The sequence below is a fragment of the Salvelinus namaycush genome, chromosome 42 (assembly GCF_016432855.1).
Source record: "Salvelinus namaycush isolate Seneca chromosome 42, SaNama_1.0, whole genome shotgun sequence".
Classification (NCBI taxonomy): Eukaryota; Metazoa; Chordata; class Actinopteri; order Salmoniformes; family Salmonidae; genus Salvelinus; species Salvelinus namaycush.
In genome coordinates this window covers 7,856,244-7,870,525 of record NC_052348.1, presented here as the reverse complement: position 1 = coordinate 7,870,525, position 14,282 = coordinate 7,856,244, and the positions used below count along the sequence as shown (strand labels likewise).

The 14,282-nt window shown below is 45.0% G+C and overlaps 2 protein-coding genes across 2 annotated transcripts in view; both read left to right on the top strand.

The window, feature by feature from the left end:
* The window catches only part of LOC120034862 (protein glass-like), a 467,553-nt gene that overhangs the window by 364,441 nt on the left and 88,830 nt on the right, over positions 1-14,282 (top strand). The gene's annotated exons all lie outside the window — the stretch shown is intronic.
* LOC120034877 (zinc finger protein with KRAB and SCAN domains 1-like) lies at positions 3,433-5,494 on the top strand. The gene is made up of 2 exons (XM_038981529.1): positions 3,433-3,450; positions 4,191-5,494. The coding sequence occupies exons 1-2, from the start codon at positions 3,438-3,440 to the stop codon at positions 5,147-5,149; spliced, it is 972 nt and encodes a 323-aa protein (XP_038837457.1). The 5' UTR covers positions 3,433-3,437; the 3' UTR covers positions 5,150-5,494.

The following is a 14,282-nucleotide window of genomic DNA, read 5'->3' as shown; positions in this document are numbered from 1 at the left end:
GCGGGCGGCTCTGGCGGCTCCTGACTGGCGGGCGGCTCTGGCGGCTCCTGACTGGCGGGCGGCTCTGGCGGCTCCTGACTGGCGGGCGGGTCTGGCGGCTCCTGACTGGCGGGCGGGTCTGGCGGCTCCTGACTGGCGGGCGGGTCTGGCGGCTCCTGACTGGCGGGCGGCTCTGACGGCTCGGGACAGACGGGCGGCTCTGACGGCTCGGGACAGACGGGCGGCTCTGACGGCTCGGGACAGACGGGCGGCTCTGACGGCTCGGGACAGACGGGCGGCTCTGACGGCTCGGGACAGACGGGCGGCTCTGACGGCTCGGGACAGACGGGCGGCTCTGACAGACTGCTCTGACGGCTCGGGACAGACGGGCGGCTCAGACGGCGCTGGGTAGGCAGGCAGCTCAGATGGCTCTGGGCAGGCAGGCAGCTCAGATGGCTCTGGGCAGGCAGGCAGCTCAGATGGCTCTGGGCAGGCAGGCAGCTCAGATGGCTCTGGGCAGGCAGGCAGCTCAGATGGCTCTGGGCAGGCAGGCAGCTCAGATGGCTCTGGGCAGGCAGGCAGCTCAGATAGCGCTGGGCAGACGGCAAACTCTGGCCGGCTGAGGCGCACAGTAGGCCTGGTGCGTGGTGCCGGAACTGGAGGTACCGGGCTAAGGACACGCACCTCAAGGCTAGTGCGGGGAGCAGCAACAGGGCGCACAGGGCTCTGGAGACGCACAGGAGGCTTGGTGCGTGGTGCCGGAACTGGTGGTACTGGGCTGGAGACACGCACCACAGGGCGAGTGCGTGGAGGAGGAACAGGGCTCTGGAGACACACTGGAAGCCTGGTGCGTGGTGTTGGCACTGGTGGTACTGGGCTGGGGCGGGGCGGGGAGGTGGCGCCGGATATACCGGACCGTGCAGGCGTACTGGCTCCCTTGAGCACCGAGCCTGCCCAACCTTACCTGGTTGAATGCTCCCCGTAGCCCGACCAGTGCGGGGAGGTGCAATAACCCGCACTGGGCTGTGTTGGCGAACCGGGGACACCATGCGTAAGGCTGGTGCCATGTATGCTGGGCCGAGGAGACGCACTGGAGACCAGACGCGTTGAGCCGGCTTCATGGCACCTGGCTCAATGCTCAATCTAGCCCAGCCGATACGAGGAGCTGGAATGTACCGCACCGGGCTAAGCACACGTACAGGAGATACCTTGCGCTTTACCGCATAACACGGTGTCTGCCCGTACTTTCGCTCTCCACGGTAAGCTTGGGGAGTTGGCGCAGGTCTCCTACCTGACTTCGCCACACTCCCTTGTAGCCCCCCCCCAAGAAATTTTTGGGGCTGACTCTCAGGCTTCCAGCCTCGCTTCCGTGCTGCCTCCTCATACCGCCGCCTCTCGGCTTTAGCTGCCTCCAGCTCTTCACGAGGGCGGCAATATTCTCCCGGTTGTGCCCAGGGTCCTCCGCTGTCCAGAATTTCCTCCCAATTCCTATAGTCCTGCGTTCGCTGCTGCTGCCTTGTATCACGCTGCTTGGTCCTGGTATGGTGGGTAATTAAAAAGATAACTAAGGCCAGGGCGTGACATTCATACTATCAATTACCTATTTATATCTTTATTGTTTTTGAAATTTTGTTGCAGTCCTCCCATATATGCAACATTATTGTTTGTTTATTTATTTATCAGGGATGAATTCATGTGATATGCAAAGAAAATAAAGGAAAGTATAGAGATGGAGAGAATTTTGCAGGTTTAAAGCTTGTTTCCTGCAATTCTACAAATTTTGTCATGAGGTGCAAAGAAAATGTTGCAGTTTTAAAGCTAATTTTGTTGCAATTCTATACAATTCTCTCCACCAACAAGAGGGGTGTCAACAGCTTGTCATGAACAGTGCTTGTGCCCATAGAAATAGACGAGGCGCATATGCGGGATGTTCCCCAAAGCTGGAATGTGGGACCCCGAGTGAAACAATTTGGGAACCCCTGGTCTACCGGCTCCGCTGATTCAGCCTCCCTCTGTGCTCGCTCAGCGTCCAACTGCGCATGTTCTTCCTCAGTAAATTCTGGCTCGAATAAACATGTCTCTGAATAAAAATTGTCTTTTTCTTCTACCTCCAAGTCCAACATGATTTATCTAATGTTATGATGACTTGCCAATAAGCAAGTTAGCTACGAGAGTACACAACAGCTAGCAGCTTCCCGGGAGTTTTTGTTTTCAAAACGACACCAAGTCTCACAGGAAGAGAGAGCAGGCAGAACCCAAAGTAGTCCGTAAAATCAGGAAGTTGATAAAATTACTGATAATCGTAAGCAATGAGATTCTAACAAATGTATAAATATTGATTACTATGTAAGACTATAAATTACCAACCACCCAGCTTTGGAGAATTCAGAAGGTCTATTTCCCTGCTTTTGAGAGGAGCTGGCTAGCAAATACCCATAGATTTCCAGCAATTGCTCTAAGCTAACGATTTGCTACCTTCAACTTCCTTCAAATTGCACGCAGAGACATAAAAATGGTATCCATGAGTTCGTCTGACTCTGGTTAAGTAGGAAATTCCCAAATACCAAAATATCGCTTTAATAGACCAATAAGAAATAGCGTTCCAAACCTCTCTACCAATAACAGCTAGTTTTCATTTTCCCCTCCCCAATCAGACCACGCCCAGACAGTCCTATCTAAATTCTTGCTTGAAAAATTGCTCTTTGCTAAGAAGCTATTTAATTGAAATCAATCACAGTAAGGTATTTAATTGTTACCCAGAAATGATTTTATATTGAGATAAAAACAGGTGCATTGGACCTTTAAGTCTGGGACCATGACTTTGAATTATTAAACCATTAAAGGGTTTGCTTGGGATTTTGGCAATTAAGCTCTTTATCTTCTTCCCCAGAGACCGATGAAGTTGTGGAAACCATTTTACGTCTCTGTATGTAGGAAGTTCGAGGTAACTTTTCAAGCCAGTGCTAACTAGCTCACCGTAAACACTGGAAGTATTTGGGTACAGCTAGCATACTAGGTGTACCCGAAGACTTCCATTCTTTGCACTAAGCTAGTTAGCATGGGCTCTCCAAATTACCTCTAACTGCCTGCATACTGGATGCAGAGACATAATAATGGTATACAGCATTTAATCTGACTGGGGGAGGAGATAAGGGCTTCATTCCCAAAATCCGGAACTATCCTTTTAAAGAGTGTCAAGTAAGCAAATCACCTAACATGTTTGCATCATTTCAAATCACCTAACATGTTTGCATTGTACTCATAGCAATCCCTCATTGCCCAATCAGAAGATGCTCCATAGCAGGGTGCTCATATCAGATTTCTTGATCCAACATCCTCTCACTCTGTATCTCTTACAGGAAGTAGACATGGAGGATGGGAAGCCTGATCTGCTGCAGGTCAAAGAGGAGACAATAGAAGACGAACCAGAGAGCATTGATCTGCTGAGTGGACTAAAGATGGGGGAGCAAGGTAAGAGAGACATACATATACAGAACATAATAGATATAGTGATGCATCTACATAAAATTAAATCAATAAAACCGAGTATACCAAACATTAGGAACACGTTCCTAATATTGAGTTGCACCCCCCCCACACACACACACTTTTGCCCTCAGAACTGCCACAATTCATCAGGGTATGGACTCCACAAGGTGTCGAAATCGTTCCACAGGCATGCTGGCCCATGTTGACGCCAATGCTTCCCATAGTTGTGTCAAGTTGTCTGGATGTCCTTTGGGTGGTGGACCATTGTTGATACAGACGGGAAACTGTTGAGAGTGTGGGAAAAAACAGTAGCGTTGCAGTTCTTGACACAAACCGGTGCGCCTGGCACCTACTACCATACCTCCTTCAAAAGGCACTTGAATTTTTTGTCTTGCGCATTCACCCTCTGAATGGCACACATACACAAGTCATGTCTCAATTGTCTCAAGGTTTAAAAATCCTTATTTAACCTGTCTCCTCCCCTTCAGTTACAATGATTGAAGTGGATTTAACAAGTGACATCAATAAGGAATCATAGCTTTCACCTGGATTCACCTGGCCAATCTGTCATGAAAAGAGCAGGTGTTCTTAATGTTTTGTATACTCAGTGTATGTTTACAACAAACAATGTATAAACTTGATGATTTCATTGACACAAAAAACTCCATATGTAGAGTTTTCTGCCATGTTTGTAAAGTCTATTTTCTAACCTTTTCCTGCAGGTGATTGGTTGGAGGATAACAGAGGAGACTGGGTGGCCATCTTGGATTCCCAGACCCAGACTGCTGCAACCAAGGGCCCAGGGGACAACATCACTGAGCAGGCCAGGACCAGAGGCGAGATAGTGGAGGTCAGTGGATGGGACAGCGACCTCAACTCTGGGCTGGGGAACAACACTGTTAACCGCAACCAGAAACAGACAGTCGAACACAAAACCACAACCGAACTTAGTCTTCATGGCAACAGACTGGATGAAACCAGGATGAGGCGTAGATTTGGTCTGCAGGGACGGGGAGGTGTCCGTATGAGAACAGACACAGACTCGGCTAGCGATGCTCCTTCCTGCTCCTATAGTTGTGATTCAGAGAGACTGATGGGGCCTCAGGTTAACCCCCTAACAGGTGCTGCCTTCAGCCTGCCTTCTATGGGATCTATCAACTGGAACATGGACCCTGCGACAACACAGACACTCCCTGGCCTTCATCCTCCTCACACTCTCCTAATGTTAAACCAGACCTCAGACAATGCCAGTGCCTCAACATTAAATGGCTGCACAAGCCCATTGACAAATGACAGTAGTAGAGATGGAATGAGTAAAGGTGGCAGCGCCAAAGAGAAGCGCTTCCAGTGTTCGTTCTGTGGGAAAGCCTTCAGTTTCCCCAAACAGGTGGAGATCCACCAGAGGATGCACACGGGGGAGAAACCGTTCGGCTGCCATCTGTGCCGGGCCAGTTTTTCTCAATCGTCCAGCCTGAATAGGCACCAGAGAGTCCACACAGGGGAGAAACCCTACAGCTGTACCCAGTGTGAGAAGAGGTTCTCCCGCCAGCACCAGCTGAAGATGCACCTGAAGGTCCACACAGGAGAGAGGCCATTTGCCTGTATGCACTGCGGGAAGAGGTTCTCAGAGAAGAGCTACCTCAGGATACACCAGCAGAAAATGCACACGGCCCATGTATAGAGTATAGTGACATGTAATGTAGTTAATTATGTTGTTTTTATATGTAGTGTGGAACTGGATGATGTGAACTGAGGAAAGAATGAGTATGATGAGGCAGAGTAGATGATATAGTGATGGTTGGTGTGAATAGTGTCTGTAAAAATGCTTCACTGATGAAGAGTGACAACCTGTCATGTTGTATGATCTGGTGTTTTATAATGAGTGCCTTAGTTCATGTTTACTTGGCATAAAGTAGTGAAGATGTGTGTAATGTAAGGTTGAACCTTTTCCCAAAGTATTCTGGTTACCATATTGAGAAAAGTTATTATTCTGGTCACGTATCGTTTTTGCAATAAAAGTACTGTATTTCACATCATGTGAGTGTGTGACCATTTTGTTCAAATGAAATACAAAATTGACTCTGTGCTGACTGTCTTGGTTATTTTTGTATCATTCCAGGGACTGAGTTTGCCTTGTCTCAGTCGAACCAAAACATTATACTTCATGAATCAACACATATGGACATTATTATTATTTGTTTATAATAAACTCCAATACTCCATATTTTTTGGTACTTGAATCACAGTGTTGAGCTTGACTGTGGCTAACATTTGATAATATCATGTTTCTGTTTGGACAGCAAAGAGTTTCTTATATAAACCTTTACATTATCTTCTGTACAATGTGTTTACAGTCTGCAGTCCATGAGGGCCTGCTGATAATTGGTGCTACTGGTGGAAGAGACCAGACCCTTGAGGCGGCTGGTCACAAAACCTGGCCCCGGATCAGAACCCTGGATCAGGAGCCGTCGCTGTTCCTTCCCGAGTCGCAACTAGGACCGAACCTCGAGGGACAGAGACTCCACCACCACACCGAACACAACCAGTGGACAGGTGGACTGAACAACCTCCATCGGGGATCCAGTTTGCAGCCCAGACCCTTTTCTTCACTGTCTCAGTGCGGGGATGGAGCAGGGCCAGGGGCTGATAGACCCTGCTGTTCCTATGACACACACACCACAATATCCATGATGAACAGAGCAGGTCAGCCTGGGCTTCAGCCTTCACAGAGAGTGGTGGGAGATCCCCCTGGACCTGGGTCTAGCCTTCCTCAGCTGCTTCATGGTTACCCCACGAATACAGACAGGGTCAGGATGGGCAGTCACCACAAGAGGTACCTAGCCTATAACACAGTACACAATCCCAACAACACCCAAACAATGGCTCCATGTCATGCAGGGCTCTCTGGTGTCAATGGGTCAAAATTTCGGAGCCCGAGCATTGGGACGGACGTGTGGGAAGCGCTTCGCTAAGGCGAAATATGTGAAGCAGCACCAGACCGTTCACACCAAGGACAGCTTCAAGTGCAAACTATGTTACAAGAGCTTCTCCTTCCTGAGTAGCCTTATCAGACATAGGAATGTCCACAACAGGGAGAAATCGTAGCTTGAGATGTACACGAGGGATGTCTGGGAACTAGTTTTCTATTTTGATGAAGTCCCTCAGTTGAGTATCTGGATATGCTCACATTCTCACATGGTACAGACAGGGCTCCCGAGTGGCGCAGCGGTCTAAGGCACTGCATCTCAGTGCAAGAGGCATCACTACAGTCCCTGGTTCGAGTCCAGGCTGTATCACATCCGGCCGTGATTGGGAGTCCCATAGGGCGGCGCATAATTGGCCCAGCATCGTCCGGGTTTGGCCGGGGTAGGCCGGAATTGTAAATAAGAATTTGTTCTTAACTGATTATTTTTTTGGGTGTGCTAGCATAGCCAAAACACTGTCACGTTATTGAAGAGTAACACAATATTTCCCCTCGGATTTTGTTTTTTCTTATGTTCTATTCATAAAATATACTTTTTTAATAACAAATCAGGTCTGCTGAGATAACATGGCCTTGAGGTCATGCTTTCATTGGAGAAGAGGTCCAAAAACAACCCCTACTGTGTCCCTTTCCCCTATAGCCCTCCCATGGCACTGGGTAGTAGTTGGGGCACTGGGTAGTAGTTGGGGCACTGGGTAGTAGTTGGGGCACTGGGTAGTAGTTGGGGCACTGGGTAGTAGTTGGGGGTTGTCCTTAATCAGCTATTTTGTCATCCTCCCCTCTATCAACTTTCATCTCCCATATCTGTTATGTGTATTATTGTTATGAATCCCCCATGGCTGTAGCAAACATTGCCACTCAATAATTGACTTACTCAGTCACACAAGTCAGTCACTGTTGGCTATATTTATACTGATGTACATCATCATGTCACTGTGTTCATCAATGCAACTACAACCAAAACATTCTCAAGTCAAGTCCCTCTTACTCTAACTGTTTTTGTTATGAAAACCCCCAGAGCTCACAAGCCTATCTATCATCTATGTCCTTGACCTCAAGCTGTTTGCAGTAAATGGCCTGAATTCTCCAGGTTTTGTGATGACGGGTGAAATATTAAACATGAACGAATGTAACCCTGTACTTGATATTACAGACTGACTGTTCTCTACAAACTGGAGTGTACATCCTTTAACCCTTTGTTAAATTGTCATTTGAAACAGGCTTTTATAAATACCTGTTTTTAGAGACAGTAAACCTAGGCTAGAACAAGTATAGTTGAATATTTACCTTACTAATGCTGATGGAATAAAGTCATTCCATGATTTTCTACTCTATTCTTGCTTAAACACTGTTCTTTCTAAAGATAACGAGGCTTATACAGGGGGTAAATAAACTAAAGTTAAAAAAAGTAACAAAATAACAATAAGGTTATATACAGGGGGTACCAGTACCGAGTCAATGTGCAGGGGTATGGGTTAGTCGAGGTAATTGAGGTAACATCCTTCCTGTTTGCAACAACACACTAAAGTAATATTACAAAAAATGTGTCAAAGCAATTCACTTTTTGTCCTGAATAAAGTATTGTGTTGTATTGGTTTTGCCTCAAACATATTACTACGTACCACTCTCCATATTTTCAAGCATAGTGGTGGCTGCATCATGTTATGTGTATGCTTGTAATCGTTAAGGACTCGGTGGGTTTTCGGGATAAAAAAAGAAACTGAATGGAGCTAAACACTGGCAAAATCCTAAGCGGAGATACAGCCTGACAGAATGCTCTCGATGGTGCATCTGTAGAAGTTCGTAAGGGGCCAAGACAAACTTCTTCAGCCTCTAGAGGTTGAGGAGGCTTCACCACGCTGTCAGTGTGGAGGGACAATTTCAGCTCCTCAGTAATGTGCACTCCAAGGAACATGGAGCTTTTGAGCCTCTCCATTGCAGCCCCTTCTATTTGGAGGCAGTGAGAAGAGTGGAGGGAGCAAGTGGAGTTTCTCGGCAATCAAGGGATCCTGATATACAGTGCCTTTGGATAGTATTCAGACTATTTTCCACATTTTGTTATGTTACAGCCTTATTCTAAAGTTGATTAAATACACATTTTCCCTCAGCAATCAACACACAATACCCCATCATGGCAAAGCAAAAACAGGTTTTTAGAAATGTTAGCAAATCTATAAATAAAAAAATAACAATGACTTTCTTTACATCAGTATTCAGACCCTTGCTATGAGATTTGAAATTTAACTCAGGTGCATCCTGTTTCCATTGATAATCCTTGATGTTTCTACAACTTGAATGGAGTCCGCCTGTGGTAAATTCAATTGATTGGACATGATTTGGAAAAGCATACACCTGTCTATTTAACCCTTGTGTTGTCTTAAGGGTTAAAAATGACACTGTTTAACAGCAGAGAAAACCCCCTAAATGATCTTTTTTCAACTTGACATTTTATGACTTTTCCAAGAGTGACCCCATCATTAGAAAAAGTGAAACATCGCCTTTGTTCATATTTCCATGAAAGCTGTACACCACCAGGATACAAATATTGTCTTAGGGTCATTTTTGACACGACAGTTATAAAATAATTTACACACCACAAAAACACACACACACAAGAAATTGAGATTGTGTGCTACTGATTGAACTCAGCCAGCAGCTCCTGAAGAGGAAGATCACCATGGTTGGTGAAAGAGCAAGCCTGAGCTCCCCCTGCACTCCTCACAACAAGGGGGAAAGAGGCCTTCTCATCAAAGTTTGCCTTCACCCCCCACCACCACTCTAGTTTCCTGCCTCCCAAAGAGGAACAAGAATGTGGTCCTCCTGAGCACACTGCACAAAACGGCTGAGATCAGTGATCGTGAGGACAGGAAGCCAGCCATCATCCTGGACTACAACCACATCAAAGGAGGCGTGGACAACCTGGACAAAGTGATTGGAACTTACAGCTGCAGGAGGATGACTGCCTGCTGCCCCCGGTCATCTTCCATAACATTATTGATGTGTCCACATACAATGCCTTCGTGATATGGAACAAGATCAACCCTACCTGGATGCTTGATAAGCAGAACAAGAGGAGGGTGTTCCTGGAGCAGCTGGGCAAGGCACTTGTAACCCCACACATTCAAAGAAGGGAGCGCCTCCCCCACACACCAGCCTCTGCAGCGCTTGTGAAAGCTGTTCAGGGGACTGAATCTTGTGCTGATCCACCTGAGGCTGCAGCTGGGGCAGGCAAGAGGAGATTCCAATTCTGCCCCCCAAAGAAGGACTGTAAAACAAATACTATGTGCTGTGCATGTGAGAAATACATCTGCAAAGTCCATGCACACACACTTGCATACTGTCCTACATGTGATAATTAGAGTTGATTGATTTATGTTCTTCACATTTTTGTTTTGTATCTATTATCTTATTTTATTCGTATTTATTGTTGTTGTTTATACATCTTGTGGGTGGGGGCAATGGTTAAAAAAATGGGAGAAGACTAATATTTTGTAGTTGAATTCCTCATTGTACAGTATATAAGAATATATCACTATGTTGACTGTCCCTTGCTGTCCCCAGTCCACCTGGCCATGCTGCTGCTCCAGTTTCAACTGTTCTGCCTGCGGCTATGGATCCCTGACCTGTTCACCGGACATGCTACCTGTCCCAGACCTGCTGTTTTCAACTCTCTAGAGACAGCAGGAGCGGTAGAGATACTCTCAATGATCAGCTATAAAAAGCCAACTGACATTTATACCTGAGGTGCTGACCTGTTGCACCCTCGACAACTACTGTGATTATTATTATTTGACCATGCTGGTCATTTATGAACATTTGAACATCTTGGCCATGTTCTGTTATAATCTCCACCCGGCACAGGCAGAAGAGGACTGGCCACCCCTCATAACCTGGTTCCTCTCTAGGTTTCTTCCTAGGTTTGAGCCTTTCTAGGGAGTGTTTCCTAGCCACCGCGCTTCTACACCTGAATTGCTTGCTGTTTGGGGTTTTAGGCTGGGTTTCTGTACGGCAATTTGAGATATCAGCTGATGTAAGAAGGGCTATATAAATACATTTGATTAGATGTTGCCAAAAAGGTTCAAGACTGTTATGGTTTCCCTTCAATAAAATGCATTCAAAACTACTTTCTGCACATTTCTGCTCCTTTCTTGTGCTATACAAGTGATATCTCTTGCTAAAAAATGGAGTACCTTTAGCAATAATAATAATAAACCTCTACTTTAGTAAAGAAAACAATTATGACAGGTGGGTTGTAATAAAAATGAGTGGTGTCCACTGATTAAATGCAGTCTTTCTGCATTGTGAAGAAGGAAAAGCCAGATATTCACAAGGTTTGTGATGAATGACACGTTGTTTCTTCATGCAAAATAGATGTGGGGTTTAAAATTCAAGTAAGCAGCTTAATTTTAGGGGTTTAGGGAAGGCGGGTATGTTTTTACCCTTGAGACAAGGGGAGTATACAGAATGTTAAGACTACACAAGGGTTAAAGTCTCAAAGTTGACAGTGCATGTCAGAGCGAAAACCAAGCCATGAGGTCGAAGGAATTGTCCTTAGAGCTCCGAGACAGGATTGTGTCGAGGCTCAGATCTGGGGAAGGGTACCCAAAAATGTATGCTGCATTGAAGGTCCCCAAGAACACAGTGGCCTCCATCATTCTTAAATGGAAGAAGTTTGGAAACACCAAGACTCTTCCTAGAGCTGGCCACCCAGTGGCAAAGGGCCTTGGTCAGGGAGGTGACCAAGAACCAGATGGTCACTCTGACAGAGCTCCAGAGTTCCTCTGTGGAGATGGGAGAAACTCTCAGAATGACAACCATCTCTGCAGCACTTCACCAATCAGGCCTTTATGGTAGAGTGGCCAGACAGAAGCCACTCCTCAGTAAAAGGCACATGACAGCCCAATTGGAGTTTGCCTAAAGGCACCTAAAGACTCTAAGACCATGAGAAACAAGATTCTCTCATCTGATGAAACCAAGATTGAAATCTTTGGCCTGAATGCCAAGCGCCATGTCTGGAGGAAACTTGGCACCATCTCTACGGTGAGGCATGGTGGTGACAGCATCATGCTGTGGGGATGTTTCTCAGCGGCAGGGACAGGATCGAGGGAAAGATGAACGGAGCAAAGTACAGAGAGATCTGCTTCAGAATGCTCAGGACCTCAGACTGGGGCGAAGGTTCACCTTCCAACAGGACAACAACCCTAAGAACACATCCACGACAACGTAGGAGAGGCTTCGGGACAAGTCTCTGAATGTCCTTGAGTGGCCCAGCCAGACCCCGGACTTGAAGCCGATCGAACATCGCTGGAGAGATCTGAAAATAGCAGTGCAGCAACGCTCTCCATCCAACCTGACAGAGCTTGAGAGGATCCGCAGAGAGGAATGGGGGAAACTCCCCAAATACAGGTGTGCCAAGCTTGTAGCGTCATACCCAAGAAGACTTGAGGCAGTAATCGCTGCCAAAGGTGCTTCAACAAAGTACTGTGTAAAGGTTCTGAATACTTATGTAAATTTGGTATTTCAGTTTTTCTAAATTTGCAAAAATGTCTAAAAACCTGTTTTTGCTTTGTCATTATGGGGTATTGTGTGTAGATTGATGAGGGGAAAAAATGATTTAATACATTTTAGAATAAGGCTGTAATGTAACAAAATGTGGAAAAGTCAAGGGATCTTAATACTTTCCGAATGCACTGTATTACATGTGAAACGGGTGGACTTTGCAGAATTTTTTGTAATGGTCTTAAACTGCACAGCACAAACAAAGAAATCAGAGTGCAGCAGAACGCTTTTTGGGGACTCATGGAGTTTACAGCCGAGGCATTGTAAGAAATCCTGTCAAACAACCTCGTAGTAGAATAGTTGACCAATTTACCTGTTCGGCTTGTTGTGTGTTCTATGCAGCTAAAAAATATTCCTCTCGAAGCGTATTCAAGTTGCGAGAGGGAAACATGTATTCTGACAGTCAATGCACAACAGTTCACAACAATTCTTAATGCAATCACGGGAAAACAATTTTGAATGTAGTTTTGGCAAATGTATTTTGAAACCAGTTTTGGTCTTTGTTAAAAAAAATATAGGGGGATTCCACTTTCACATTACTATCACGTTTGCTTATCTGGCATCGTTTTACAAATGCAGTTTTACAACTCGAGTTTCAAGCATGGTTTATAGTTGGTGGGCCGAAGCCAAAAATAGGAGCGACTTTTTTTGTAGTTGTCATTAAAACATTCTTATGATGCTAATAAAATTTGTTGGTCGTTTTTACACATTTTCTCATAAAAAGTATATTTCAACACTGTCTGCTCAAACTAATTTACCGAACTTGGAACCAATCATAACTTCCGTACATACCACTCATGATGAAGGCAGCCAATGGCCTGCTTCTATCTACGACGTGAACACTGCCTCTTGTGAAAACGCAAGCTACTGTCTGATGAAGAGGAACAGATGTAGCTAACTCCCGAAGACTGAAATAAGATAAATATCTGTTTTTGAGTGCACTCTGTTAGGATTTATGTTTATGCACTATAGGCTGTTAGCATATTGGTTGAAGAGGAATAGTGATTTGTTACACACACACACACAATACAGAGGGGGTGTGTGTGTAGGTGTGTAAGGACTGACCACCACAGGCCATAAAAGCTGTGGACAGTCTGGAGAGGGGAGGGGTGCATCTCTCTCGACCAACCAGGAGTTTAGAATACTGGACAGTACCATATTAGGAATTGTTTGAGGGCATAATCGAGGGGGACACAGGATGGAGCTGCTCTACCCGACAACCAGATGTGGAGAAGGAAAACGCCAAGGGGCTTGGACAAGTTCGGGGGCCCACAAAGGAGGAGCAAGAGTATGAACCATGCTAAACCTCTACTATGATAGGCCAAATGGACAAGTTGAGAATAAAATTGTCATAGTATAAAAACTACTATTTGAGTACATTCCACAGTTCTCTGATCTACCCTGCGCGGAGATCCAGTGAACCCGTATATACGAAAATTGCATTTACCATTTATCGTTTGAGTTTAATTAAAATACTTAAAATATATTCGGTGACTATGAATCACATTTTGTCCTGATGCCAGATTTGAACTGACGCAAATCTCTTTCAACTCGAAATATGCAGCATGCAACACAAATTGTTTTGATCGTATGAAGAGGTAACTTCAATGACCGTTTAGCCAATTTATTGAAAGCTAGACAATGTTTGACAAGTCAAGCCAGCTACTGTAAATGTAAATTTGTATTTCATTAGCTAGCGATCTCTGTCAGTGAATAGCAGTGGTGTAAAAAGTACCCAATTGTCACACTTGAGTAAAAGTAAAGATACTTTTCTAGAAAAGTAGAAGTGAAAGTCACCCAGTAAAGTACTACTTGAGTAAGTCTAAAAGTATTTGGTTTGAAATATACTTAAGTATCAAAAGTAAATGTATAAATCATTTCAAATTCCTTATATTAAGCAAATCAGACTGCATTATTTTCCTGTTTATTTTCATTTACAGATAGCCAGGGGCACCACTCAGACATCATTTACAAACAAAGCATGTGTTTAGTGAGTCATCAGATCAGAGGCAGTAGGGATGACCAGGGATGTTGATAAGTGTGTCAATTTTATAATATTCCTGTCCTGCTAAGCATTCGAAATGTAAAGAGTACATTTTGGGTGTCAGGGAAAATGTATGAAGTAAAAAGTATATCATTTTCTTTAGGAATGTAGTAAAGTAAAAGCTGTAAAAAATATAAATAGTAAAGTACAGATACCCCCAAAAAACTACTTAAGAAATACTTTCAAGATTTTTTACTAAAGTACTACACCACTGGTGAATAGCACTTG